General features: G+C 50.4%; 13 protein-coding genes across 13 annotated transcripts; 2 read left to right on the top strand and 11 right to left on the bottom strand.

Annotated features, from left to right (window-relative positions):
* Positions 1 to 497: 497 nt before the first annotated feature.
* On the top strand, positions 498 to 2,013 carry A1O5_11689 (uncharacterized protein; the record flags this gene model as incomplete). Its single annotated transcript, XM_007752261.1, has 3 exons — positions 498 to 843; positions 909 to 1,481; positions 1,529 to 2,013. The coding sequence occupies 3 exons, from the start codon at positions 498 to 500 to the stop codon at positions 2,011 to 2,013; spliced, it is 1,404 nt and encodes a 467-aa protein (XP_007750451.1).
* Positions 2,014 to 2,472: 459 nt separating this feature from the next.
* On the bottom strand, positions 2,473 to 3,465 carry A1O5_11688 (uncharacterized protein; the record flags this gene model as incomplete). The annotated part of the gene is made up of 1 exon (XM_007752260.1): positions 2,473 to 3,465. One exon carries the CDS (start codon positions 3,463 to 3,465, stop codon positions 2,473 to 2,475), a length of 993 nt encoding a protein of 330 aa, XP_007750450.1.
* A 600-nt stretch (positions 3,466 to 4,065) lies between these two features.
* On the bottom strand, positions 4,066 to 4,631 carry A1O5_11687 (uncharacterized protein; the record flags this gene model as incomplete). The annotated part of the gene is made up of 3 exons (XM_007752259.1): positions 4,066 to 4,104; positions 4,155 to 4,381; positions 4,442 to 4,631. 3 exons carry the CDS (start codon positions 4,629 to 4,631, stop codon positions 4,066 to 4,068), a joined length of 456 nt encoding a protein of 151 aa, XP_007750449.1.
* Positions 4,632 to 5,072: 441 nt separating this feature from the next.
* On the top strand, positions 5,073 to 5,654 carry A1O5_11686 (uncharacterized protein; the record flags this gene model as incomplete). Its single annotated transcript, XM_007752258.1, has 1 exon — positions 5,073 to 5,654. One exon carries the CDS (start codon positions 5,073 to 5,075, stop codon positions 5,652 to 5,654), a length of 582 nt encoding a protein of 193 aa, XP_007750448.1.
* A 429-nt stretch (positions 5,655 to 6,083) lies between these two features.
* On the bottom strand, positions 6,084 to 7,167 carry A1O5_11685 (uncharacterized protein; the record flags this gene model as incomplete). Its single annotated transcript, XM_007752257.1, has 5 exons — positions 6,084 to 6,566; positions 6,628 to 6,692; positions 6,747 to 6,789; positions 6,850 to 6,927; positions 6,982 to 7,167. 5 exons carry the CDS (start codon positions 7,165 to 7,167, stop codon positions 6,084 to 6,086), a joined length of 855 nt encoding a protein of 284 aa, XP_007750447.1.
* Positions 7,168 to 7,765: 598 nt separating this feature from the next.
* Positions 7,766 to 9,253, bottom strand: A1O5_11684 (uncharacterized protein; the record flags this gene model as incomplete). Its single annotated transcript, XM_007752256.1, has 1 exon — positions 7,766 to 9,253. The coding sequence occupies one exon, from the start codon at positions 9,251 to 9,253 to the stop codon at positions 7,766 to 7,768; it is 1,488 nt and encodes a 495-aa protein (XP_007750446.1).
* A 1,372-nt stretch (positions 9,254 to 10,625) lies between these two features.
* A1O5_11683 (uncharacterized protein) lies at positions 10,626 to 12,424 on the bottom strand (the record flags this gene model as incomplete). Its single annotated transcript, XM_007752255.1, has 5 exons — positions 10,626 to 11,156; positions 11,217 to 11,423; positions 11,476 to 11,987; positions 12,045 to 12,063; positions 12,125 to 12,424. 5 exons carry the CDS (start codon positions 12,422 to 12,424, stop codon positions 10,626 to 10,628), a joined length of 1,569 nt encoding a protein of 522 aa, XP_007750445.1.
* A 1,194-nt stretch (positions 12,425 to 13,618) lies between these two features.
* A1O5_11682 (uncharacterized protein) lies at positions 13,619 to 15,721 on the bottom strand (the record flags this gene model as incomplete). The annotated part of the gene is made up of 5 exons (XM_007752254.1): positions 13,619 to 14,460; positions 14,515 to 14,891; positions 14,947 to 15,343; positions 15,395 to 15,477; positions 15,543 to 15,721. 5 exons carry the CDS (start codon positions 15,719 to 15,721, stop codon positions 13,619 to 13,621), a joined length of 1,878 nt encoding a protein of 625 aa, XP_007750444.1.
* Positions 15,722 to 16,241: 520 nt separating this feature from the next.
* A1O5_11681 (uncharacterized protein) lies at positions 16,242 to 17,006 on the bottom strand (the record flags this gene model as incomplete). The annotated part of the gene is made up of 3 exons (XM_007752253.1): positions 16,242 to 16,447; positions 16,518 to 16,632; positions 16,716 to 17,006. 3 exons carry the CDS (start codon positions 17,004 to 17,006, stop codon positions 16,242 to 16,244), a joined length of 612 nt encoding a protein of 203 aa, XP_007750443.1.
* Positions 17,007 to 17,360: 354 nt separating this feature from the next.
* On the bottom strand, positions 17,361 to 18,446 carry A1O5_11680 (uncharacterized protein; the record flags this gene model as incomplete). The annotated part of the gene is made up of 6 exons (XM_007752252.1): positions 17,361 to 17,541; positions 17,608 to 17,660; positions 17,709 to 17,739; positions 17,815 to 17,913; positions 17,972 to 18,344; positions 18,398 to 18,446. The coding sequence occupies 6 exons, from the start codon at positions 18,444 to 18,446 to the stop codon at positions 17,361 to 17,363; spliced, it is 786 nt and encodes a 261-aa protein (XP_007750442.1).
* A 388-nt stretch (positions 18,447 to 18,834) lies between these two features.
* On the bottom strand, positions 18,835 to 22,166 carry A1O5_11679 (uncharacterized protein; the record flags this gene model as incomplete). Its single annotated transcript, XM_007752251.1, has 3 exons — positions 18,835 to 21,303; positions 21,400 to 21,548; positions 21,602 to 22,166. The coding sequence occupies 3 exons, from the start codon at positions 22,164 to 22,166 to the stop codon at positions 18,835 to 18,837; spliced, it is 3,183 nt and encodes a 1,060-aa protein (XP_007750441.1).
* A 650-nt stretch (positions 22,167 to 22,816) lies between these two features.
* On the bottom strand, positions 22,817 to 23,752 carry A1O5_11678 (uncharacterized protein; the record flags this gene model as incomplete). The annotated part of the gene is made up of 2 exons (XM_007752250.1): positions 22,817 to 23,682; positions 23,734 to 23,752. 2 exons carry the CDS (start codon positions 23,750 to 23,752, stop codon positions 22,817 to 22,819), a joined length of 885 nt encoding a protein of 294 aa, XP_007750440.1.
* Positions 23,753 to 24,459: 707 nt separating this feature from the next.
* On the bottom strand, positions 24,460 to 26,098 carry A1O5_11677 (uncharacterized protein; the record flags this gene model as incomplete). Its single annotated transcript, XM_007752249.1, has 5 exons — positions 24,460 to 24,860; positions 24,918 to 25,130; positions 25,250 to 25,633; positions 25,698 to 25,814; positions 25,876 to 26,098. 5 exons carry the CDS (start codon positions 26,096 to 26,098, stop codon positions 24,460 to 24,462), a joined length of 1,338 nt encoding a protein of 445 aa, XP_007750439.1.
* Positions 26,099 to 26,739: the final 641 nt, after the last annotated feature.

Raw genomic sequence — 26,739 nt, 5'->3', positions numbered from 1 at the left:
CGCTCTCTTTTGTTCTTGCAGCAAAACCGTTGACAAGCAACAATGAGTCTCGATCAAGCCGTCTTTCTATCTTCGAATCGGCCCTCGCACATGTGAATGGGAGTATATGTTTCAAAATGGCGTCGGCGATTGAGCACTGGATCGATTTACTTTCTCTACAACGCGATCCAAGGGAATTGGCCATCAAAGTTGTAGGCTGTCTCGCGGTCGCTGTACTGATATTACTTTTAGCCCGTGGGCTTTTGAGAGATGGAAACAGCAAATACTACCCAATCTGTAGTGTTACCCTGTTTCGAAGGCAATAATCTTGCTGCTGACGCTTGACAGCCCCGCCTGGTCTACCTATAATTGGTAATATTCATCAAATTCCACCTGTCAGAAGCTACCTGAAGTGAGCAGATACTACACGCCCTTTCACGGTCTTCATTCTTGAGAGCTGATATCGAGTGCTACGATGAAGGCTTACAGAATGGTCTCGTCAATATGGTGGCATATATATGCTTCGATTTGCTTCCCGGAAAGCTTTCGTTCTGAGCGATCGGCAAATCGTGAAGGATTTAATGGATAAAAGGAACAGTATCACGAGCAATCGTCCACCCGCGGAGATCCTAGAGAACTTGCTTTACGATGGCGACGAGATGCTACTATGGCAGCCCAGCAATCCACGGTGGCGTACCGCGCGCAAATTCCTTCACCAAAATTTCATGAGCTCAATGGTTGAGAATACGCATATGCCACTGATCGACGCGGAAGCTACGCAGCTGCTTAGGGATATTCTTGAGGACCCTCAAAACTTCCTCCAGCACTCGAAGCGTTTTGGCAACAGCTTCATGATGAGCGTTGGTACGTTGTCCGCGTGCGAGCCCTAGTGCTGGCCAGTCTTCAAAGCTCACAGAAATTGCTACCAGGATATGGAATCCGAACACCAACGGTGCAGACGCGGCACATGGTGCAGATTGGAAAGGTATTGGCAAGGACGACTGAACTGCTACAACCCGGTGGTTTGCCGCCTGTCGACCTATTCCCTTTTCTACGCTGGGTTCCTCAACAATTCCTTGGATTTTGGAGGGACAAGGTAAGTCAAACGCGGAAGGAGATCAACGACCTCTATCTGGGATATTTTGACCTGGTCATTGCGCGTAGAGAGGCTCAAGGGCGCGTGGAGTGTTTTGCAGACCGTGTGATCGAGCAACAGAACAGTCTCCAGTGGAACCGCCACCAGCAGGCTTTCATGGCCGGTCTCCTGATGGAAGCAGGCTCCGACACGGTTGCCAGCGCCATGAATGCTTTTTTCAACCTGATATTGGCCAATCCCGAATGGGCCAAGAAGGCACAGAAACAGATTGACGGAGTCATTGGCGAAGACCGAGCTCCCACGCTCGCCGACCTAGAGAAGCTACCCATCGTCAATGCTATTATCAAGGAGACCCTGCGTTTAAAACCCATTGCCCCTGTTGGATTTCCTCATGCTTTGACAGAAGGTAAGGCTCCACCGTGTCAGCCTGTCCTTTCGCTAATCAAGCATTAGACACCTGGGTCAATGGACATTTTTTGCCAAAGGGGAGCGACCTGATCGTCAATATCTATGCGATCCACAGAGACGAGGAGAGGTTCCCTAATCCAGAAGCATTCGACCCGGGTCGTTACCTGGACAAGCCTGCTCTTGCGGACGAGTATGCACACTTGGCGAATTACGAGGCTCGAGATCACTACAGTTACGGTGTCGGCCGCCGCCTGTGTCCAGGCATACACCTGGCTGAGCGTGCTCTCTTCACCACGATTGCCAAGAGCCTCTGGGCTTTTGATATCACTCCCCAGCTGGATAGCGACGGCCGACCTTATCCTATAGACACCAGTAGCGAGACAGGCTATGCCGACGGCGTGGCGATCGGACCACTCCCATTTCCTTGCGAGATTAAAGTCCGATCCGAAAGGAGAGAGAAGACGATCCTGCAGGAATATGCGAACGCGGAAAGAACTGTCTTTCCCATTTACTCTGTGCCCAAGGAGTAGGTGTGCCCAGTACCAAAACAAAAGGTTGTTGAAGACGGCGGGTCAAGGATATGGATTATCAAAGTTTCTCGCTTTCCATATCTGGGAGTCGAGCAGTTCCGAGCTATAAACCCCTCAAATAGCGACCATGTGGCATCACCACATCGATCAACCGATCTGTGCATAGTCGCCGTTCCTATCTGAGCAAACACACCTGACCGTAAATCATAAGGTTCGTTCGGCGTTCGACTTTCCTCCATGGTGCGCTCCTACCAGCAGACAGGGCGTGCGGTATGTAGCCTGATGGTATCTTCAATATCCTTGAAATCTCTGAAGAGATTGTGTCTTACATATACCAAGTTGCCACCGGTAGATTGTCTGTGTATACCATACCGTACTTCAGAAGCGAGCGGCCCGTAAAGTAAGCGGAGTGGATGGTTCGCTTATGAAGTAAGTTTTACGTAGTCCAGATACGCCATCTCATTTCGGACCTCCCGTTACGGTTTCTTGTTCCCATACTTGAATGCCTTTTTCGTACTCAACGGCAGCTTTAAGAGCAATGGCCCATCTCTCTTTCGCGTCCTTCTCGGCCCTCGGCAACGGGCGTCGGGGGTGTCCTCCATAGTTGAAGTATGACTCCAGCACACTCTTTACACTAGTGACTCCTCCAGCCACCAGAGTCCAATCGGCTGCGGCGAGCAGTCGCTGCAGCTTCTGAGCCTCATCAAACTTGCCAGCCTCGTATAGGTCGAACACTTTGACACATGATTTTGGTAGAACGTTACCTAGCCCAACTATCACCCCCGTGCCACCCGCCGCCAGCGTTGGGACGATACAGTCGGCGAGACCAGCCATGGCATAAAAACCCGATCCGTTATGCTTCGACGTTGCTGCATCTACCTTGGTAGCGACACGATTGATCTTGCCCAAGTCGACACACGTAAATTTGCACCCAACGATATTGGGTTGGCTAGAAAGGTCGATAATGAGGTCGGAGTCGAGATCGGTGCCCGCCACAACCAGAGGATAGTTGTACAGTATCACAGGAATCGGCGACTTGGACGCTACCTCGGTGAAGAAGTCTGAGAGGCATTGACGAGTGTATGCACCGCCAAAGTAACTGGGTGGCAAGATCAAGGAATAGTCCGCCCCAGCCTGGTCAGCCTGACGACACAATTCCACCACCTCTCGCACAGATTGCGCTGAACAATTGACGATTGTTGGCAACTCTCGATAGCCAGATCCGTCCAGAACCTCGCGAATGGCGCTGATCAAGAGCGTCCTTTCCTTATGGGTGAGATGCGCCCCTTCGCCGTTCGACCCAGCGATGGTAACGCTGTTGATGCCGGCTTTTGCGAGACGTAAGACATGAAATTGCATGCCCGCAACATCAATGTCTTCGGTTTCGGCGTCGAAGAGTGTCACCGTGGCGACGCTCACCCCTGGCTTCAACGATCGGCGTTTGTTCGTCATCGTCGGGTATGGGGCCTGCTGCCTCGAATACCAAACACGCTTTGTCGAGAAAGCAGTCGATATATGGCAAGCTGAGAACAGCTTATCTTGGTGTTATAATGACACAAATGACTGCATGTTGGATCTGTCTTTCCAGCCAAATCAGCATTCAAAGGACTGCTCATCCCCATTTCTCATCGCAAATTTCGGAAATGACTCTCTTCCGAACGTAAAAAGTGACGTTCGCCCCTTCACCCCACCCCCCCTTCACCCCTACCAAAGTGGACCTTGGTCACGCTCGCACATTTCAATCGACTCGAAACCTGAGGATCTCTATCTGGAGGGGGACATGTTCTTTACAAGCACGCCTAAGCTGCTTTCAACTTTTACCAGCCACTCAAGTAGTCTTGATTGCTTGCTTAACCTTCTTGATCGTGCTATATTCACTTTCTATGTGGACTCTTATAATGGATGACTGGGCGTACATTGCTTTGGCTAAAAGACGCAGAGTATCGACATTCTAGCAAGAGAGTATCATCCCGTAATAGCTTGTGCGTGATCAACGTGTACACAGTCCGTCGCCTAGACTCGCCACGATTCTCTCTGGAGACACGTTATTTCCTAGTTGCCCTGAAGTGCCTTTAGGAGCGGACCAGAGTCCTGTTGCGAATAATCAGCTCTTGCAAAATGCTTGGGAGAAACGAACGCACCGCCCAGATTGCGTATGATTTCAGCTGGGGTGAAGGCGAACTCGCGTCGGCAATCGTAAATCGGCCTGTAAACTCCCCAGCAACATGCTTGCCGTTCTTGAGGTCCATGGCAACATGGCCGATGAAGAGCAAATCAGTGCCTTCTTTGTCGTGAGTATACACTCTGAGGACTCGATGCTGGCGTGCTGTGAACAAAGTCCAGGCGTTGTCGCGACTTTTGCGAATCTCTGAACCAAAGTGTCAGCCCTTTGTCCATACAACCCTGATGAGCGGAAATGCGGTCATACGCTCGGACCCTTCGAAAGTGTGCATTCCAAATTGTGCCACTGCATCTTTAGCAAATATTTCATCAGCTAATATGTTGCCCACGTCGGATCCAGTGTTGTCGAGCAGATTGAAAAACCTGTCAATTAGAGCTTTGACTGAGGGTGTCACATTGTCAGCGGGCCACTCGGTCCCCTCTGTGTTGTAACCCATCTCCGTGTAGAAGCTAGAAAGCAACCGGATTTTTGCTCTCTGTTCAGTTTCTCATCCGAGAGAACCAGGCTTATCTCCTCAAGTTGGCAAAATCAAGTCTCCGTGGTGCGATTGGGAGGCTCAAATGCACTAAACCAATCTGTGTCGGCGGACGTCTGCCCATTTGGTTGCCACTCTTCCGATTCGTCATTCGGCTTTTGCATACGAAGTTTTGTGGAGCAAGAGGGAAGAGATGTCAGGTCCGATCGGTTACACCGCAATAGAAGGCCTTCATCCGGACGGGAATGCTGTTGATGTGCCACGAGCTTTCGGAGCGAGGCCCTCCATTACGCGCAGCAACCCAAAATCCTAATAATCCATCACAGGAGAAGCTATGGAATAGAGTGGTGGCGCCTGTCTGCTTGTTCCCCTCATTCTCGTTTCTTCGAATCTAACGCCACAATGGCCATCGATTGGGATGCACCGACATCAAAGGTCCTGCCACCGGCGAAGCTGGCGCATGTGGTTCTACGTACAAACAAGCTCGAGGAGATGGTCAATTTCTACAAGACCTTCCTGGGTGCCGAAGCGATGTACGAAAACGAGATTTTGGCTTTCTTGACCTACGACGACGAGCATCATCGCATTGCACTAGTGCAAGTTCCGGGCACCAAAGACAAAGACCGCCAGTCCTGTGGCCTTGAGCATATCGCCTTTACCTATGAGTCGTTGACTGATCTGCTGCTGGCCTACAGGCAACGCAAGGTGAGATCGATCAATCCATTCTGGCCGGTGAACCATGGCCCCACCACCTCGATCTACTACAAAGATCCGGATGGCAATATGCTCGAAACGCAAGTGGACAACTTTGACGATGCCGACTCGGCCACGCAATTTATGAAGTCCCCGGCCTTCGCTGAAAATCCGATTGGGGTAGACTTTGATCCGGAAGAGTTTATCTCTCGCTTATCTGCCGGCGAGAGCGAGGCAGAGCTGAAGACAAGGAAAGACATTGGCCCCAGAGGCATCCCAGAGTTTGCCTAAGTAGCCTTTGGACAATCTCTTCCCAAGAATCGGGCCACAAGATCTTCAACGGTCGAACCGGGATGTCTAGTCTAATGGGTAATATAAGGAGAGAAGGCTAAGCGCCTGCAAACTTCCTGCTCCAGGTGGAATTGAAGGAGGGGCTAAGGTTGAGGTCTGATGTACTGTTCAATGCCATCGTGAAGCCAAATACACTGCCTGAGATAATCTACTCAGAATTGCATTTGTTGCCAGCGCTCGCTTCTGCCACTGATCTAAAATTGCCATATAGGTGACATCTACGTGCCCTGTATGGTGCTATTTCCTGTATCCCCATCCTTTCTGAGACTGTAGCAACGTAGAAATGATTGACTGGCACCGTGCATATACCGGGTTTGCTATACTGGGGAGACCTGCGATCTTTCTCGCAGGGCAAACAACCAAGTACACCTATCTCTCGAAGACCATCTTGTTTCGCATAGTCCCCACGTTTTCAAGCTCCATCTCGACGACATCCCCATCTTGGAGCCATGCCGGCGGCTTCATGAATGCGGCAACGCCGCTTGGGGTTCCAGTCATGATGACAGTGCCTTTGCGGATCGTCATGCCACGACTAAAGTGGCGGATAATGGCCGGAATGTCGAAGATCAAATCATCCGTCTGTGTGATCTGCCTCTGTTCTCCGTTTACGATGCTGCGCATCTTCAGCTTTGTTGGATCGGGAATGAGACTAGGTGAAGTGATAACTGGACCGATCGGCGCAAACTTGTCAAAGGATTTTGCTGCAGATGGTTGATTGCTCGATCGTTCCGGCATCTGCCACCATCTTGATGAAACATCATTGCCAACGGTATAGCCAAGAATATATTGAGTTACATCCTCATCTTCACCGATATTCTTGCAGTCTTTGCCAATTACCACACACAGTTCGACCTGTGCACTATTGTCAGTGGGAACTCTATGACAGCCTTTCGAAAGTGAGAACGAAACTTACTTCGTAGTCCATCCACTGGCAGGCTGGATTGATAGGTATATCATCGTAAGGTCCGGCCAACGCATCTTTTGTGCATGTCAATAAAAGCATCGGTGGTTCGCAAAGTTTTTCTAGCGTACCTGCAGGCTTGTAGAAAGTTTGTGGGTAGTCCCCAACTTTCATCTGGATGCCTAGTTAACGCATGGGTTGAATTCTTAAAAAGCGGTCGATTAATGAACCTACATTTCCCTCTTCTGCGTGCTTCTTGTAATTGAGCCCAATGCACAAAAAGATTGGCACCCGCGCAAGTGGCGCAAGGACCTGAAAGAAGGCTTGTTAGATGTTTCAGGGTTGGGAGTACATAAAAGAGCATACTTCTGACACTGTTTCCTCACGGCCTGAGAGCTTGAAATCTGCCGCCCATGGGTCTTCTCCATCGTACACCGGAACAGTCGCTCCAATAATGGTATCAGAGGTGATTTTATCAAGAGATTTGACTTCTCCGTAAAGAATCTGGCCGGAAACGTTCTTGAAACGCAACAATTTCCCAAAGGAAGCCATGCTTGTACGATGCAGAACGAAAGCTGTCGAACTTGCTACAGTATGACAAGTCCGGAATGGTTTGGCCGCAGATCGGTGCCGGGCTATATGTGAGGGAATCTCGGAATGTCAACGCTCCCGGCCTTATTCTACAACGATTTCCGCCTTCGGGAGCTCGCCCGGTGCCAGTCGGAGATAGCTGCATTGGCTGTGGTGCGTGGCTGGCTTACTGAATAACTAATGGGCACTTACATCTTAGAGCACGGCATGGCGCCGCTCTGTTTCGTACGATTTGCACGGTCAGTGAAACCCGCAAATTCTCTCCTGCTTTTTGAAACAGGTCTTACTAAAGTACCAATCTCAGCGCCACCATTACACAGGACGAACTTTGTGAAAATTCAGAGGTATCCGTCAAATGGGATAAAATGTTCAAGAATTCAGATGTTTTGAGGGCGAGGATTAATGGATCAAAGCTGAGTGCTGTTTCAGCACGTTCGGAGGTTGAAAGGGCAAGCATTAAAGTGAGGCCACATGAATGTAAACAAAAACAACATTCAGCCACCCTCGCCAAACCACAAATCCGACTGATTTAGTCATTGAATATCGAGTTCATATAAACTCACAATTTCCCAGCAATATGAAGTCCAGCCCGATAGCCAAAAACCATCCCGGGCCCCAACGTACATCCGCCGCCAGGGTAGAAGCCTTTCATTGGATTGTTCATGTCGGCTCCAACGGCATACAATCCTGGCACAGCTTTGCCGGAACCATCCAAGACTTGAGCATTGATATTTGTCTCCAGACCATACATGGTCGACACGTTGCCGGGATAAAGAGGGAGGGCGTAGAACGGAGGCTTTTCCAGTGGCCCCAGGCAAGGGTTTGGCTTGTTTGATGCATCCCCATATGCCTGATCGTAGATTGCCTCGCCCCGGTGAAAGTCAGGGTCGCGTCCTTCCCGGGCATAACCATTGAACTTTTCCACCGTTGCGGCGAGATTCTCCTCATTGATTCGCAATTTGCGTGCAAGTTCGCGAATCGTGGGGGCGCTCACAAGGTAGTGGCGCATCAAGTATCTGCTGACGGGATATGGAAAAGGAAGTGCCAGGCCCATGCCATAACGCCTGAGGAAGACCGAGTCCCCAATGATGAAATGCTTCTGGACTCCCGCCGCGTGGGTGTCATGGCCGAAGGGTTGATATGGTGCCGACTCGTTGGCAAACCGGAGGCCATCGCCGTCAACCAGAATGCACCTCGGTTTCGAGCGGTCAAGGGCTTGATGCGGGAAATGTCGCACCTGTCCTTTTGGGCCGTGAAGCTCAGATATGGGAGCCCACAAACCGTTATCTTTATTGGGGGCTGGCAGGTGGCCTCCGCTGGCAATACCAAGACCGATTCCATCCCCGGTGTTGCCTCTCGGCGCTGCGGTATAGTCGCTGAAGGGCAAGTATTTGCGGCTGAGGGACGCAGAGCGCGCAAAGCCGCCAGTAGCAAGGACAACGCCTTTCTTTGCCTGGATGCGCAGGTCTCGGCCCTCTTGACGTACGACCAGACCAGCGACTCGGCCCTGGTCTAAGATAGGCTCAATAGCGGGTGTGTTTGACCACAAGGTAATTCTAGTCTTCGTTACCGACTCTAAAAGACGACCAACCAGCGCATTACCGTTGCACAAATCCGTTCCTTTACCATAGAAAATCAAGTCGGCACCGTATCGCAGAAGACTGGAGGACACAAACTTCATGTTCCTCCAGCTTGCCCACGGCTTCTGCCACGTCCCAATTTCTCCGAGCGGTGTCTGCATCGACCCAAAGGCGCTCATGCCCTGAAGCGGGTATCGAATCTGGCGCACAAGTCTCTTCAAACGCCGCCCATCGTAGGGTCGTGTCATAACCGTCCGTCCGTAGGCGGCTCCCTTACGATCCATGTGATAATCGGGAAACGGTAGCCCAAAAAACTTGACCTCCGAATTGCCTTCCATCCAGCGAACCATTTCCGGAGAAGAGTCCAAATACGCAGAGATCAAGTCTTCTTGGTAGGAGCCCCCGAGACATTGACGTATGTACTCCTCGCTCTGTTGTCTCGTGTCAGGCATGCCAATTGCCTCCATATGGGGGTTGCCAGGAAGCCACAGACCCCCTCCGGAATAGGCTGAGGTTCCCCCATACAGAGCGGTCTTTTCGGTGACGAGCACGCGACAGTGTCCCCGAGCAGCAGCGACAAAGCCTGCGGTCAGTCCTGCCGCCCCGGATCCGACAACGATGACATCGAAGCTCTCATCATAATGATTAGGCTTCTCCTGCGACCAGTTAGCGCCGCCTATTATCTCAGGATAAGCTGGACCACGTATGGCTCTGCACCTGATGAACCGTTGCGTATAGTCTGTTACACGCGCGTACGATCTGCTGGGGATTATTCCGAAGCCGACACGTGCGCAGACTCGAGCCAGTGCAGGGACTTGAGCATTGCGAAATCTTTCTTAGCAAAAGGTCTTTCATGTTCGATCCCAAGGAGAGGCGGTATAATGGAGATTGCAACCTTGAGATGCCCTGCGCGTTACACTATCTCCGTCAACACACCGGGACTGAGAAGTAGGCAGGTATTGGCTAGGCCGACCTCTTCGGTCGGGCCATCTCTTCGGTCGGGCCGCCTCTTCGGAGGCTGAGTAGTTAGACAAGAACTCCTTGCCGAATGAACTCCGGAATGCCTTACCTTTACCTTCGGCGCTGTTCACCGAGCCGCCATGACGCCCGTCGGAGGCCAGGGTCGCGTGGCGTCACTATTTACAGTACATTGACTGTGCTAGTCGATCACGAAGCGAGGGTACAAATATCTGGTGAATCCTGGTCTTTTGTGTTTCTATAACAATGCGTTCGTGCAACAACGATACAGATTTCTGCTGCATTGTCTTCCCTCGGTGTGAATGAAAACACACCGGGAGCAATTCTCTACTCATACTATGCTGTCCATCTCAGGTAAATCATTCACATCAGGCCAACCAATCAGTGTCGCCCATTGTTCGTTGTCACCCATATCGAGGGTGATACCATCCAACAAAGCCTGTTATCACGTGATTAGCTTGATGACGCTCAATGTTATGCCAATGGTGCCTCGACAGTCTTCCACCCTGCTCCTCGACTTACATCGTTGAAAGTGACTAGGTCGGTCCGATCCTTGCACCCGTCGGCATGAGAAATGTCCAGTTGCATTCTATCATCAACAGGCCCTAGGTCGCGCTTTCTGGCGTTGGTGACCGCTAGCCGGGCGAGATTTGCCATCTGCCCGACGAAAGGATATGAACGGTCCGCGGTGGCAAATTCAAGGTAGCTAAAATGCCCGGCCACCTGATGCATTAGAACAATGTCCGACTCGGCTGTCAGGGATTGCGGATACTGTAAAATGCAGATAAAGAGATTGGTGACCGCATACAACGGCGTGACGAATGCAAACCTGGCATGATTGTTTAGTTTGTTGGTTATAATTCAATGCGTGATGAAGACCACTTGCCATTTGGGAGTTAGCGCATTCATGTCTACTTGCGGAAGGTTGTGGATGAATCGTCGGGTAGCTTTGAGATATAAGTCCATGCTGGCACTAGCCAACGCCGCGAGCTCTTCCTTTTGGTCGGATTCGATTTTGAGGATTATCGAATTCCATGGATGTACGAGGATAGAGTGGATGGCAACGAGGCTGCTGTAGTGAGCGTAATGGAGGTAGGCGACATGGAGGAATAAGACGTTTGGGGGCAGCGGCGCTGAGGCGTTAAGGTCTTTCTTGACAAATTCCGGGAGGCCGTTCCACCAGTCATCCAGCTGTTGACTGAGATCCGCAATGGTCTCACTTATTCTCTGAAGACTGACTTCCTCCGCTTGCTTAAGAGCTCCGATCCTTCGGGAAATGAGCCCAGACAGCCTAGAATGGGTCATCGCTGCCAATAACAATTCAAAGTTCATTCTACTGTCAGCCGGCGCTTCGTTCGGCAGCAGGCACGTGATGTCTTCATCGCTGATGGACTGGAACGATGGCTATAGTCAGATACCAATGTTAGAACAGGCTGACGGTGTGCCCCTTACCAATGGTCGGCCTGAACGGCTTGCGTTCATTCGCTCATATCCATACAGTGTCCACCAGAGGAAGCTTCGGGATTGAATGGCGGGTTTGCTAAGATTCCAGGCCGCGGCCGGCTGCCTGTGGAGGCCTTTCGCTTGCGCCAGTTTCATGGCACAGGAGCACAACATGTAGTCGATGGAAGGACAGCCGATAGCCTCAACGAACACTGCCTACCTGCAGTTCAGTAAATGCTTCGCGCTCTTGAATTTGAGCATAGTTTACCATCATGGCTAGAGCTTGGACCGCCATCAGGCTTGTCTTGAAGTACAACAAGTCTGTATGAACCGAAAGTGCGTTCAAAAAGTAGCTCCAGCTCAATGGTGAGATGACACTCTTTTTTGAGCCTTTGGACATGGTCTTCAAGTCCACGATACGACAACCAGCAGCGTAGACAGTATTTCTGAGAGCATACCACGCCGGATCAGATTCAGCCTCTGAAGAGCCATCTTTCTTCAGATGCGCGCGTAGTAAAGGTTCGAACGTTGACCGATTTATGAGACCATATCTCGCATCCGGGTCTTCTTCAAAATACACTTTGGTGTACTCCCATGCCTTCTGTTCCTCTGGCTCTGGGGTGCGCGTAGTTGATGAAGTAGAAGACGAAGACAATTTCAGCGCTCGAGAGACATCTGACGCCAAGTTCTGTGCGATTTGTCCAAAGTCTGGCACTCCAGTCTTCTCCGCCACCCACTCTATTCCCGACTTTGAGCAGATGGAGAGAAAGGAGCCGGGTCCTATAATTGAAATCAGTAACTTCATCAGTGTTGATGATCAATGGGCGGGCCACCGACCATGATACTCGAATGTTAACTAGACGAATGTACGTGTGAGTCTGTGAAAAGGCAAAGCTTTTGAGAGGATCAAAGCTTACCTCCTCCTCTGGCGGACAAGTGCTGCTGCCGTCATCTTCACGTGCACTGTCTTGCAACAATTTCATAGGGCTGCTTTGACTAGGTGGCGTATACATCCCGTGATCCACCAGAATAGCCGTACGATCAGCCGGTGTTGGCGCCAATGATGGAAGTGCCATGTTTAGTATCGGTTCCTTTGTAGGCTGCAGAGCGGAGGCGGCTGAGGCCGGGTTGACAGCGTCATACCCTCTGATCCCTGGCAACTCGTTGATGATGGGAGGAGAATGTAGAGGGTCATCGGTTGAGGCAATAGGCTTCATTTGGAAGGTGAAAGAACAAAAGCGGCCCTGCGATTCAGATGGTGGTATCGTGCTTCCGGCCTCCTGTGATGGATATTCGACGGTGGTCTTTGCTGTCGGCGTGGCTAGCATAGCCTCAACCCTGCTCATACGGTCTTGTAGCGCCCTGTAGTCCTTGGGGCTGTGATCACGTCGGCGCGCGCCGGCTGAATAGTCGCAAGAGACCCGGTGGTCCTGGATGTGATGTGGTTGAGCAAAGAAAACTGAGCAGACTGTGTCTGATTGAGCTTACAGCACAGTTCGGACACGGATGACCACCGTTGCCTAACAATTCACAGGGAACGATCAGCACCAACTGTGCCATCGACTCCGGAGGCCTGGTGGCGTACATTTGATTTTCTTCGCTCTACAAAAATTACAAGCAAGCGATGACTTGTGTCCCTGTCTTCTCTCGCGATGATGAGACGACGCGGGTATCGGCCCAGTTTTGGGCTGCATGATATTCAACAATCAATAAACTAGATGCAGGTGGAACAATCAAAGTAACGGTGCGCAGAGACTAATACTCAACTCTGGGATGAGGAGGATTCGAAGCGTTGAGCGGGCGGCAGACGCCATTTAGAGGAGCAGCATCTGGGGCGTGGGGTCTGGGGATCCCCAGATTTGACCCTTGCGGCTGAATTACAAACTTGGCTAGAATCTAGAATGAAGTTGTAACTACTGGGTAGAATGATCCAGGTTGCAGACCTCGAGGATCCAAGAGACGAATCACACCCCCAGCCAGTGCCTGCTCCGTTTGAGCTAAGAGATAAATGCCTCCGCAACATGGGACCCGAGGTATCGATCTCGCTTGCTGACCTTAGTTACGATTCGTCGCTGTGGTCGTAAGTTCCCACTCGGCCTCGGCATGGTAAGTAAACGTACTTCAAAACTAGGCAGTTAATTCTGTTTCGCCCAGAACGCTGTCACTTTAAACAAGCAGCGCTTCCTCCATCGACGACGACGGAGGCCGGCGGCACCAGAGTGGGGTAGGTGTAACTTTGACGGCGTGAACCATTGAATGGATTTTTAGAATTCATTCGCCGTACTGGGTATTCTTCAGAATGGGGCATGAGCCCCATGATGGCATATTTGACGCTTTACCCTTTCCTTTCGGCGTCTCCCCCGAACTCCCGAACTTCGAGCCTTGGTGACAAGCCCCCCTGGTCCAACGTCTCAAGTCTGGAATCCGCCCATCTTTTCAAGCTCGAACTGGGCGGTTTGGGTGTCCAGTCCTGTAGTCGAGGTAAATGCGAAAACCCCGCCAGCTTGTTCCATGACCAATTCGACCGCTCCTGCTCTTTGGGAAATACTGTCCGTCTCCTTGCGCCCCGAGATGATAGCGATAATCTCCGTAGCAGCCGTGACATTGTCCACCTCGTCAGCTCGCCAAGCCACGTGGCCGTCAGGACGAACCAGCACAAGGTTGCGCTCGTAGATGGTTCTTGCATGTTTCTCATCGACGAGGGCCAGATGTTTCAAAGGAACCCTGTTGCGCCATGCAGCTTCCACCAGATGTCTGGCACCGTGGTCCTCGCCCGAACAAAATTCAACCAACGTGTAGTGACGGCCGAACTCGTCAATGATGGAGGTACCGTCCCGGAGAAATACATGGGGTGCCCGACATCCGGGGAAGGTGGTGGGCAAGTATGTCGACGGCTCCCACGCTGGTGCCGGTGTGCCATCCGGGATGATGATGCTGGAGGTGTATCGATATCCCATCTCGATGCCAAGGTCGGTGTTTTCGCCATCGTGGGTTTCGTAATGCTCATGGACAATGCGCCTGAGTCGTCGGCCTTCCTCGGTATCTGCATCCAGTTCTCGAACTTTACCCTCGACTAATCCAGGAACCTCCATGTGGACTTTCATGTGGACCCCGGAGCGCTCGATGCTGGTCATTGCTATCGGCCGCCGCTCTTGTTCGTAAGTGTTCAGAATGGAAGGTTTTGCGTGGCCATTGACAACAGCGGCCAATTTCCAGCCGAGCTCGAAAGCATCCGCAATGCCCATATTCATGCCTGTGGTAGAGAGTCAGTCACCTTGTCGGATGATTGTGCTTCACCCAGTCTCACCGTAACCCCCGGTTGGAATATTCTGATGGGCTGCATCGCCACCGAGATACACATGCCCATTGCAGCCCGAATAGCTTCGAGATATGGCGATGTTTGGCCGGTATGTCGATCGAACAAGAACCTCGTCGATTTTGATCGGATATGGGCCGTATAAGGCTCCCAAGGCTTTGTAGACTGCTTCTTCGGATCCAATCCCTTCGCAATCCTGGTCCATTGGCAGCAGAAGATGAGTAGTGAAGATGTCCTTCTCATTCTGGGCAATTATGGAAGAGCCCAGGCCTGTTTCTCCCACGAAGAAGATATGCCAAAATCGTCCATGTTTGTGAAGGCGAGTCAGATCTCGAGACTTAAAGTGGACCAAAAGAACGTAGACTGGCCTGAAGGCGAACAACGCGGTCAGAATTGTCCGCATCGCACTGAGAGAAGACTTACATTGGGCCGCCATCGAGCGGTATTCCCAGACTTCGGCGTACCCTACTTGAGCCCCCATCACAGCCACCGAGGTATTTTGACGCAATCTGACCCTGTTTCCCCGTCGAAACATCAGTCGTAGTCACTCGCACCCCATCACCAAGATCCTCGACTCCGTCGACTTTGCAACCAAATCGAAGATCAATGAGCGGGTTTTTGTCGCAGATGCCTTTAAGCCACTTCTCGAATACGGCCTGAGAAATTCTTTGCCATGGCTCCAACGGCATGGAGCCGTCATTCTTTGATGCTACTCTGGTCCTGTACTGGTCCACCGTGCCATGCTGCCATTCAGCGATTGGACCAGGGCCCCCCAAGCCGGTTGAGATGAGGACGGGGTAGGGTAGATGAGAAGGAACACCTGTTCAATCAGTCTTCAAGGCGCGATGTATTCACAAGTATCTGATTTCACCTTGTTTCCGCAACTCGTCTGCAAGCCCAAGTTTACGGAAAAGCTCCATAGACCTAACGTTGGTCAAGTCCATTTTCGGCCATCTACAAGCAAACAAAACGGTTAGACCCACGCCGGTTCATCGGAAGTGTGTAAGAGTGCATCAAACCTTGTAGTTGTCGCGTTTCTTTCCAGAACTACGCTTTTCACACCATAAAAAGCAAGGACCGTGGCAAGCGTCAAGCCCACGGGTCCTCCTCCAGCAATCAAAATGGTACTGTCCGGGATGACCTCGACGTCAGGAATAGGAGTCGAGGCTTCATCAGATGCCTCGATATGACCGTTCATTCTGAAGAGCGTAAGCTCTACAAAGGCGACTTGTTGTGAGAGTGACGAATACACGTAAATCTAAAGGTAGGCTACCAGGTATGAATGACAACGACGGCAATGTCTTCTCGAGATGTGAATGGAAGTGCCAAAATTCACAGTTCGAGAACTCGAAGTACTGTCAGAATTGACCTTCGGCCACCCGGAGGGGCCCATATCAGCCGAGGCCAACCTATACAGTCCATTCAGGTCCCGAACAAAGAGGACGTAGCGCTGCATGGCCGTAGAGGGCCAGGCGGAAGCAAGCTGACCACCGAAAGCCCACGATCGATATGATCCAGCCCCTCCACCGGATGCTACTCCCACGAAACAAGGCATTTGAATTTCAGTCACTCCATTCGATGGCTGCCGCCTTCATCCTTGTATACAGGTTCACGACTTTGGGCAAGTGGGGTTCAAGAGACCGGAACAGAGACGGCTGTATTGTGAGCTCAAGTCCATTTGCAGTCCTAAACTAAGTTTTTTTTATGTGTGAAACTGTCTATTTGGCGCCAAAAACCTTGAGCCGCTCTTCTATCGGCATGAAGGTTTTCTCCAGAGGTTGGCCCGTCGGCTTTCCGAACACCAGCTGAGCTTTTAGCTGCCAATCTTCAGGAATCTTCCACTGCTTACAGATACCTTCATCTATGAGCGGGTTGTAATGCTGCAGGCTTGCCCCGAGGCCTTCTTGCTCCAACGCTGTCCACACTATAAACAATGTTATATCCGCTCCATTGGCAAAATAACAAGGCAAGGGACCGGGTTTGGGTGAACTTACGGACGTGGGCGTGCATTGCGTTGGTGTGTTCAGACCATTGCGGGAATTTGTCTGCGAATAATGCGTATTGCACTTGTAAGGCCGAAACGACCTTGGGATCTTCATATAACAGGACCTACAATATCCTTTTGGTGAGTTTGCGGGCAAAAAACTTTACCGGAGCCTGTCACGTCATGTCCTTTCTCAAAAGATGCTTACAGTTCCATAAGACTGTTGGAAGCCAGTCAACTTTGCCTCCGTAGCGGGCCACCCTTCAGCGGGCATGACGGCTTTCACGGCCGGCTTGACGATATCATTCCAGAGTTGCGTATGCTCTGCCCCTAGTAGAAGCACAACCCTGGTTGATTGGGAGTTGAAGGTGCTGGGGGTGTGCCGAAGAGTCTCTTTAACGATCTCCTGAATTTTGGCATCCGGAATAGTCGACCGTGCTTCCAACTCGTAATAGCTTCTTCTGCTTCTTACTGCTGCAAGGTACGCATCGGAGCCCATCGCGGCGAAGTGTTTTCTGTTGAAATCTCGTGATCAGAATGGAGGTAATGAGAAATTCTTAGGGCGAAAAGCCTGACTTGCGATCGAAGAACGATGATATGAATAGCTACAAGCGACCTTTCATCACTGAACTAACCTAATTGTACTTCTAGAGCCTTCGGATAATCACACAGCCATGATGTTGCTCTTGTTACTACCCTTCCCGATGCATTCGTTCGGAGGTTTGTCCTCCGGCCGCCGGTTGACTCGGGTGGCCAGATCGGCATAGAGAGGATCCTCAACTAAACATTTGTGAAACCACTTGGAAGCTACTCGTTAGTCGAGCACAAGCATTCATAATTGCACGTGGGGACCTTACCCGTCAACAATCATGCCCGCCCCTGTCATGTAGCTGCTCATTGGCGATGCCAGAAAGCAAATCGCCTCAGCTATCTCACTGGGCTCACCAAATCGCCCCATCGGAACCTTCAACTTTTCAAGTTGAACTGCTTCGCTGGCTTCTGCAGCCGCCTTTATGGCCGGTGTATTGATGTAGCTTTGCAAAAATCAGAGTAAGCTCGCTTCCGCAAACCTAACGGTTCGGACGAGCATGAAAACATACCCTGGACATATGGCATTGATCCGAATGCCGTCTTTGGCAAAACTATTCGAGTCCTTCATCGAACTTAGAACTATAGTCTAGAAGGAAGTGAGACAGCCTACCTGCTTCGTAATTCCCAGAACTCCGTGCTTACTGCAACAGTGATCAGTCGAAGTTCCAAGAACAGACAACAACTGCCTCAGGAATGCTTCCGGGCCAACTGCTCACCTAGAAACGTAGGCGGGGACCGGAGTCGTCCCAGCCGCAGAGACGTATCCGAATGTTGAGGATAGATTGACAATGGTGCCTCTGACGGGCGTTCCAGTCCTGTTTGGTCAGTCAGAACAGCCAGTTTTCAAGACGCAGGGTTCAGGGGATTAGAGACCACAGCTGCTGAGGTTCTTGTTTGAGCATTTGACGAATGACCTCTCTTTGGCCGATCCAAAGCCCAATCAAATTGATATCAATAACCTTATGAAAGTCTTGAACGGATGTTTCTGTCGAGGGTAATATCGACCCACCGATGCCAGCGTTGTTGACGGCAATGTCGATTCTCCCGAAGCGATCGATGACTTGTTGCACGGCCTGCACCACTGACGACTCGTTCGCCATGTTGGTGGAGATCTCTATGATGTCCACCTCCTTGATAGTCCTGATCAACTTGCTTGTCTGGCTCATACCTGCAGTGTCAATGTCCAATATTGCGACACGGTCTACTCCATGCCGAACAAGTGCAATACACGTCGCTTGCCCGATGCCTACGAACTCTTGAGCCTGGCCGCACATATATTCGGTCGTGTAGTAAGCTTACCAGAGCCGCCGCCGGTAACGAGGGCCACGCCTTGGAGTAAATCGGTCATTATGGCGGTGCTGCAGAGAGGATCAAACTCGTGAGGTTGGTGGTAACTTTGTTCCTTCGATGTAAGAAGAAGTGGTGCATTGGCGGTTTCTATACAGTATACGCCGTAAGCCCCACGCTCACCGGAATAAGATTCCTCTCTCCGCTCCGATTCGTACTGGGCGTTTTTTCACCCATTTAGATCACATTCCACACGCGATTGCGCTCCTGATTAGCTTCCATATATTAACCACAACTAATCGCGCAATAATCTCCATGGCATATCATTTGCTTCGCCAAGTTGGCACAAGTTTATCGGCATTGACTAACTTGACGGAGCAATAACAAAAGTTGAGCTTTGGAGCTCTGTGCTGTCACAGCCAGACTGTGTTTTCTCGTGAGTCCGACAGCTACAACCCGTTCGGCTCCTTGAATGCACCGAAACCCCATTGATACATCCATAGCTCCATCCACTCTGGCTTCACCGCATCAACATCCCTCAGCGTTTTGCTGGCCTCTTGTGCCTTCCCAGTTGCCCACCTGGTGACAGAACTGTTCCTTGCATCAGCCACACCCCGGAAGAAGTCCAATAACGTTACCCCACGGTTTCGTTTTAACTCTTCGTCAGTTTCCAAGGTGGATTCGACCTTAATCAGAGACTCCAGCCACTCCTCGTAGCTGACGAGCCTGATCTCATGCCCCGTGGAGCGAGTTAGAACCTTCTGGATCGTGGGCACAAGTTTCTCCCAAGCTTCCGGGCGAGGATTGACCAAGTTATAGACTGGTATTCTTGCCCTTTTCTCCCGGCGGTGGTGCATTAAGTCGATGATCACATCTGCGACCGCGTCAATGGGAATCCAATCAATAACTCCCAAGTCCTTAATGTCCACAGGTAGCATTCCCAGCTGACCGGAGCAGCTGATAAGCGTTGGTAGCCATTCCTGTTCGTTCCATCTTCCTTTCTGCGAGCGAATGGGTCCAGCGATCTGTCCGACGCGAAGAATACAGGCGTCGACTCCTGCATGGGTCCACGCAGACTCGAGTAATTTCTCGGCCACGTATTTGGACTCGGGATATCCCCCAAATTCAACTGCATCCACGTCTGGAACTACATCTTCAGGCGCAGGACCCTCGTTGCCTGCCAACCACCAGCGGCGTGCCGTTCCGACGCTGGACGTGAAGAAGAGGCTGGGTCGGAGTGCCGATTTCCGCGCGAATGCAATCAAGTGCCGAACGCCCGAGATATTGTTGTCGAACGACGATAGTGTGCGATTAAAATTAACTGCCCAAGCATTGTCGATGATGTCTGTGACACTGGTGGAGAGTTTGGTGTAGGTGTCCGGATCAAGGCCCAAATCCTGTCGGGAGACGTCATATCGTAAGAACACTACTCTCGCAGGATCAAACTGTCCGGAAAGGCCACGCATCGAGTTACCGGCAGCCTGTCGATCGGCCGCGTCACTCGTTCTATTGAAACAATAGATTCGTTCCACTTTGGAGTCACTTATCAATGCTTCAAGGAGATATGAGCCGAGACTTCCGGTAGAGCCTGTAAGCACAACAACCCTCTTGTGGTCGAGCCCAAAGTCAGGCATGTGTCTGGCAATAGCAGCGTGGATGCCTTCCGAACGTTGCTTGGCAAAGTCTTTGGGAATAGCGTGGCCCTCCGCTCTGGAGATTGCGAGAAGAGCTGATGATAGCCGAGTAATGGTGGAGTTTTCGTAGATGAGGGATGGCATGATGCCACGGTCTTTGACATTTTTGTTATTGAGTGTTGCGGTCAGCAAGCGGGAGAGCTGTACTGTTTGCAGAGAATCAACGCCGTTAGTATAAAAATCCTCTTCGTCTCCCAAGCTTTCAACTGTAGTAGTGCTTAGAACAAGCTGGCGCACTTGGTCTCTGACTTCCTCATCAGAGCCGTCGAGATTTAGCTCGACAGAGGCCACCGTATTAGATAGGCTTGCTCGTCGATACGCATTCTCGATCAGGTCTTCAAATAGTTTCGCGTTGGCTGGCCGGGATGGTCGACCCTTCTCAGACATTATGAGCGAGACGTTGGGAGGCAGGATCAATACAAGCTCTTTCACAATCCTTCCGTGTGCGGGGCAGTCTCGATTCGCTAGCTCGACCGTAGGCCATAGTTCATCAAGAAAGTTTGTGGTAGCCGTCGGAGTGTTTGCTCTATCACTGACTGGTTCAACCAGAACAGCAGCTTGAAACCTGCCATGTCCTACCACGAGGCTTGAGGATACTCCAGGATGCTGATTGACGGTGTCTTCCATAGTCAGGGGATTGAGCTTCTCTCCGTTTTGGAACACAATGACATCGTCTAATCTGCCACAGACGGTATAAAGGTCTCCCTTCTCTGGATCGGGGTGTCGCTTGCAAAGATCTCGCATTGCAATAGCATTCGAGGACGGTTCAAGTAAAAACCCAATTTGAAAATCTTCGAGGCCTTCTTTCTTGACCATCACAGGCTCATGCAAGTCATCATAACGATGTTGGAACTCTATATTCGATAGTGACGAGTAGGAAACGTAGCGGAAATCCTCAGGATCCACCAGGAACTGGTGCAAGAACCCTGTTTCTGTCTGTGCATACTGCTGGACCAGTCTGACGTGGCGTGACAACTTTTCGCCCGCCTCGAATGAGAGTGGTGCTGAAGAATATGTGAGATAATCAAGCCGTTCAAGGTTCTTGAGCATTTTCTCGTCCATTGCGATATCCTCCAAGATTGCTGGAGGAACCATTGAACAGGTCACAGCACCGCTCGAGTGGATTTCGTCGACTAGCTGCGCCGTAAGTGGTCGAGTTGGGGGCAATACTGGAATGACATTCCAGTGGAGGCCGAAAGCGAAGAAAAGGAAGATTCCAGCTCCCTATGAATAAGACAGGTTGGTAAGCAAAGCAACAAGTGTGCAGAATTCCTCGATTCTGAGGCAGCCTGGATACACCGTTCAAGGGCGAATCCTTACATGGAACATTGGGAATGGGGAGAGAAGCCTTCCCGACTTTTCGATGAAAAATTGAATCACAGTTCTTCTACCACCTTCCTCAGGAAAGAAAGAGAATAATTGAGGGGTGCTGTACATCGAATAAGGGAACACCATGGGCTTTGGTATGCCTGATTTATATGAATCAGTATGGCAATTTTGCCAATAGGTAGAAACATCTTACCTGTGGAGCCAGACGTATGTAGAACCATGAAAGGATCCAACCGTCCTTGGTCGAAAGAGCGGTCAAAATTATATGGTCTTGTTTCCTCCAAAGCTTCATATAGCCAATGAAGGACTCCCGGAAAGACAAGATGCCGAAGCTTGAGTCTGTCGATGACGGGCGCGATTCCAGCGGGGATCCGTGACGGCGTCGCAATTATCTTGCAATCTGTCGCTTGCATCAAGGATTTGTGAGCCTCAAAGCTATTTCGAGTCGATGTGTAAAAGATCTTGTACCCGACTTTACCAGCTGCAATAGCAATGATGGGATAACAAAGATCATTCGGTCCAACATATGTCAACGTCTCAAATGTATTGCCGGGCCCAATTTCCCGATGGATATACCACGCAGCGCGGTCAACAGCATCCGCAAACTGTCTGACGGTGATATCTCTGAAGCCGAGTGACACTTCATCACCATTGGCAATAGCGGCTATTACACGGTTTGGATCCTTCTTCGCGCTTTCGTCGAGATAAGCTGGTAGTAGCTTTAGCTTGCCCTTCCAATTTGGGTCGCTTGGCCTCATCTTTTCAATTTATTCAACGTTATTCAAGGATCCAGTGATCAAGCACCGCAGACAACGAAATCTTCACTCTGAATGATGACCCAATCTGAAGAACGATAACCATAGAATCATGCTCTCCTCAAATCTCCTGTATTATTGTAGAGGAAGTGGTGCTGCATTTCTTTAGAGGGTCCCAACTATAACGGACTCCGCATGCGTTCGGCTCGCGTCGTGTTATAGAGCAAGTGGTGATGCAAAACCCAATTTTGAGGGTTTCCACATACGTTCGGCATGCGGGAAAACAGCCTGAAAATTGGGTTGTTCTATCTCAGACACCGATAACGCCCCAGACAGGCGTCGAGGGCCAACGAAAATGATGATGTTTGATTATTGGGTTATGCGGAGCATAATTAGAGAAGAAACTACTGTGCCAACACTTCTATTGATCGTTATGTGACAACCCCACTAGGGACACAATTGTATGTGAAAAGTTATCAAGTGGATGGAAGTGGAAGTGTGCAACCACATGGAGGCGTATCACAACATGTAACCCCAATAACTCGGATGGTAGACTTCATGCACATCGGACGTAGCAGAGCAATGGTTAACTTTGTATCTCCTTGCATCATCGAGCAGGTAAGAGAGCTTATGGCAATCGCCCGCGGAGTTTCTCAAACGCGAAGACGGACTTTTAGTTTGTTGCCTGCCACGATTTCATCCTTTCTTGCCAGAAGCTCTGGCACATCCCATGTGCATGCAATATACCTTCCTCCTAGCCATTCTTGTCTCTCGCTGGTCAGATACGTGATGACATTGGCCGGCAGTGCTTCAGTGTCAGTCATTTGGCTGTGTACTTCTTTCGGCATTCTAGATATCAAGTCGGTCATGATCGCTCCTGGATGGATGGTGTATGTCAAAAGCCCGCGAGGCGAGTATTCCTCATCCAGGAACTCGGTAAGACGCACCACTCCCAGCTTGCTCGTTCCATATGCCGACGATCCAGGATAGACCCAATGAGCAGCGATGCTGGTCGTGTTAATGACGGTCTTCTGGCTGCCCTTCTCTAAAAGAAGCGGAAGAAATGCTCGCGTGGTCAGGTAGGTGCCTCTGAGGTTGGTTGTAAAAACATCCCACCAGTCCCTTGCCACAGTATCTCCAATAGGTCGGAAGGGAGACTCGACCACTCCAGCATTATTGACCAGAATATCCACGCGCCCGAATTCTTCCTTAACTTTCGAAAATGCCTTGGCAATACTATCCTCGCTGTTCACATCGAGGTTTAGGGGCAGGATCTTGGGCAGGGACTTCTTAGACTCAGTGGCAGCTTGCTTGATAGCCTCAACGGTAGAGCTGAGAGCAGATCGTGCCCCGATTGCTATCCCAGACGCGCCAGCCTTGGTGAAGGATCGCGCCATCTCCCTGCCAATACCCTTACTTGCTCCAACGATAACGACGTACCTGCCGGCATGATCCACAGTGAGCGGATCTATCTCTGGGTAGGTGTCGTTATGTATCTTTGATGTAAACGCCGAGACTTCTGCGGGTTTTGATTAGCTTGTCGTTCAGCAAGAAAAGCCAAGTGGTCTACCTGGTTCAAGGGGCGCCATATTGATGGACGATCGACAGACTAACTCACACGTCCCAAAACAGGACTTTCAAGCCTCGCTTCACCTGAAACGTAGTTACTTTGATATCAGTAGCACAATAACACAATAACATGAATCCTCAGAGTTTTGTCTCCATTAGAACTACAGCGTTCCTTAACTGAGGACGTAAAGGAGCCACCATCAGCGCTAATCTCCTTTAAGTCGGATCTACACAACCGAGGACGAAGGTTCGTTTTTCACACCCCTTCAATTCGGGGCGCGAGAATATAGGGTAAGTCTCTCTTCGCCTTTGATTTCCAGAAATGCTTCCAGACATGTTGCCCAGCTCGTGCTTTTGCCACAATATTTGAAATTGCACGCTGCCCACGCTTGAGTTGTAGAGTACTTTTCACGATTAGTAAGGGCCATTTTATGAAGCGAAAGGAGCATTGAGTGAGAAACATGCAAGCCTGCGGCCTTAACAAAAGTCGGCCCATGTCCCGTGGCTTAATGTTCGAATTCGGTACTCACGATCTATGTAGCAGCGGCAAAAGGTCAAAACGCTGGTGAAAAAGTAACATAGATTCGAAAGGTTCTTTTTCGCCTGAATCTTGTGCTAAGGCATAATGGATACACCCCAATGAGTGATAGTCTTTTGACATACCACGAGCCAAAACCATTCCCAACCATCCAGCGCAAATGGTAGGCGTCGTTGTCAGATAGAAAATTCATTCCTGTCCTTTGTTGTCTATCGGCTGTACTCTCAGGTGCATTCCGCCTGTTGGTCGCAGACTTACAGCACCTCGTTCGAATTCGAGTGGTTTCTGTTCTGGATCCTCGAACACAAAATTTTGCAGTAATCGGATCAGTATGACCTTGTACTCAAGGAGTGCGAAGGACTTCCCAATGCAAATACGAGGGCCATTGTGGAAGGAGCCAAAAGCGAAAGGATCCTTCGCATCACCAGATATGTTGTCCCATCGGTCAGGATCGAACTCGTCCACCGTGGGACCCCAGATGGAAGCATTGTGATGAAGAGCTGCAGGGGCGATGTGGATGATTGTACCTTTGGGGATCCTTGTGCCCGCTAAAACAATGTCTTCTGCCACTTCTCTCCAATTCACGATGCCTGTCATCCGTGGTCGTAAGTCAGCTGTACATGCCACACGGCTTAATGGAGCCCTACCTGGCGCGTAAAAACGCAGGATTTCTTGAGAGAAGTTCTTTAGATATGGCATTTTATCTATCGTCGCAACGTCGAGAGAGGCGCCGGAGGGGAAGTAGTGGGTCATTTCTTTCCGGAGTCTGTCTTGAATATCTCTGTGGTTGGCCAAGGTATGGGCTGTCAACGTCAGAGTGCCCGCTGTGGTTTCGTGCCCTGAGAGCAATATCAGCTTCGCTGGGGAATGCAAGAGTTAAGAAAAAAAGCAGCGTCGGAAATTTTACCAGCAGACATGAAATTGAGAAGCTGTTCAAACGTCAGTGTCTCTTGATTTGCAATCCATGATGTTTCTAAACTTACGTGACCCAACATTTCGTCTTCGGTCCAGATCTCTGCACCTTGGCCTCTTTCCTTGATCATCAATGCCAGCAGGTCTTTATCTGTTATCGCTGCCTTTTCTTTTCCTTCCAAAGATGCCCTTTTATTGCGGATTTGCTGTCTGAGAAGATCTCTCACGGTTTGGTTGGCCTGCAAAAATTCACGATTCGCCTTGACGGGCACCAGTTTGCGGATGGGGATATAAACATTCAGAGTGTGCATTATAGCTGACCATGGGGTGTTTTCAAAAACCTTAGCGTACGCCAGCGCAAATGGTGAAGGCTCTGTCATATTGTGCATCCGTAGTCCCAAACAAGCCAGTGTGATTATGTCCAGGGTTACACTGGAGAACAGTGAGCTCACTGCAAAAGCGTTAGTATGCTGGATACGTGGACGGTTAGAGTCGATCTGAGACTCTCGACTTACATTCAACCAGTTCGTCGCCCTTACGCCTGATCGACGTACGGAGAACGCCAACCAGCTCTTGTGCTTTCTCGTCGAAAAATGGCAACATCTCCTTGATGCTTCCGTACGAGAAAGGCCCTGCGGAAGAGCGAAGGTGTTAGCGTTACTTTCATCGCGTAAAGCATTGTATGATACTTACCCGTCAGTAATCTGCGTTGCCGCTTGTGGGATTCGCCCTCCTCGAAGAAGACCCCGGTGCCATTAATCTCGCCCAGCACCCGTCTTACAAAATTCGGTTTTACCAGCTTGTAACATTGCGATTGCAGAGCTTCTCGGGTAGTTTTGACATCGTTCAGCATGATCGCCTCCGTGTAGCCAATATCGAAGAATCGTATGAGTGGCTCATTCGGGAACTGCCTCATCCATGAGACATGTGCCTCCGAAGGGCCTCTCTTGTAGATATTATATGCTTGTCCAAGCACAAAGTTATGGTCCTTGATTATCAATGAGCAAATTTCAAGATTTAATCCCAAGAGAGGCTGAGATCACCGTTGGACCCGGTACATCACGCAGAGGCGAAAAATAGCGTGGATAGGCATAGCACCTATAGAACTTCAGAAGCAGGTATTGCAAGAGAAATAGAGCTGCACATATTGATTGAGTGACTCTCGCAATTCTTGTGTGCGTCAGTATGTATGCTTCCCCTGCAGACAGCACAGCACACGTCAACAAATCCATGTTTTGGTAATCGATGCTTGGTGTAGTGAGTGATCAACTGGTCTAGGAAGACAGAATAATATCCTGAAGCTGGATTTTGTTGATGCAGCTGAATCACATGCTGTAGATCATTTGCCTCCGGACCAAACCGTTCGGTAGACTGACAGGGAATGGAGATGTTCAGACCTTTATCCCAAGCTATACGGAGTTCAAGGTAGTTGTTTGGGATTGGTGCAGAAGTGCATCAGTGGGAATAACGGCTAACCACGTGGACCACTCTTGTCTTCTATCATATATGTTGTGATATATGCCCAAACTCTTCGGGTTTTATGCAAGAGGTTGTTCA

This window comes from Cladophialophora psammophila (assembly GCF_000585535.1).
Source record: "Cladophialophora psammophila CBS 110553 chromosome Unknown aczJe-supercont1.27, whole genome shotgun sequence".
NCBI classification, from domain to species: Eukaryota; Fungi; Ascomycota; class Eurotiomycetes; order Chaetothyriales; family Herpotrichiellaceae; genus Cladophialophora; species Cladophialophora psammophila.
This window is presented reverse-complemented; position numbering and strand designations above follow the sequence as displayed.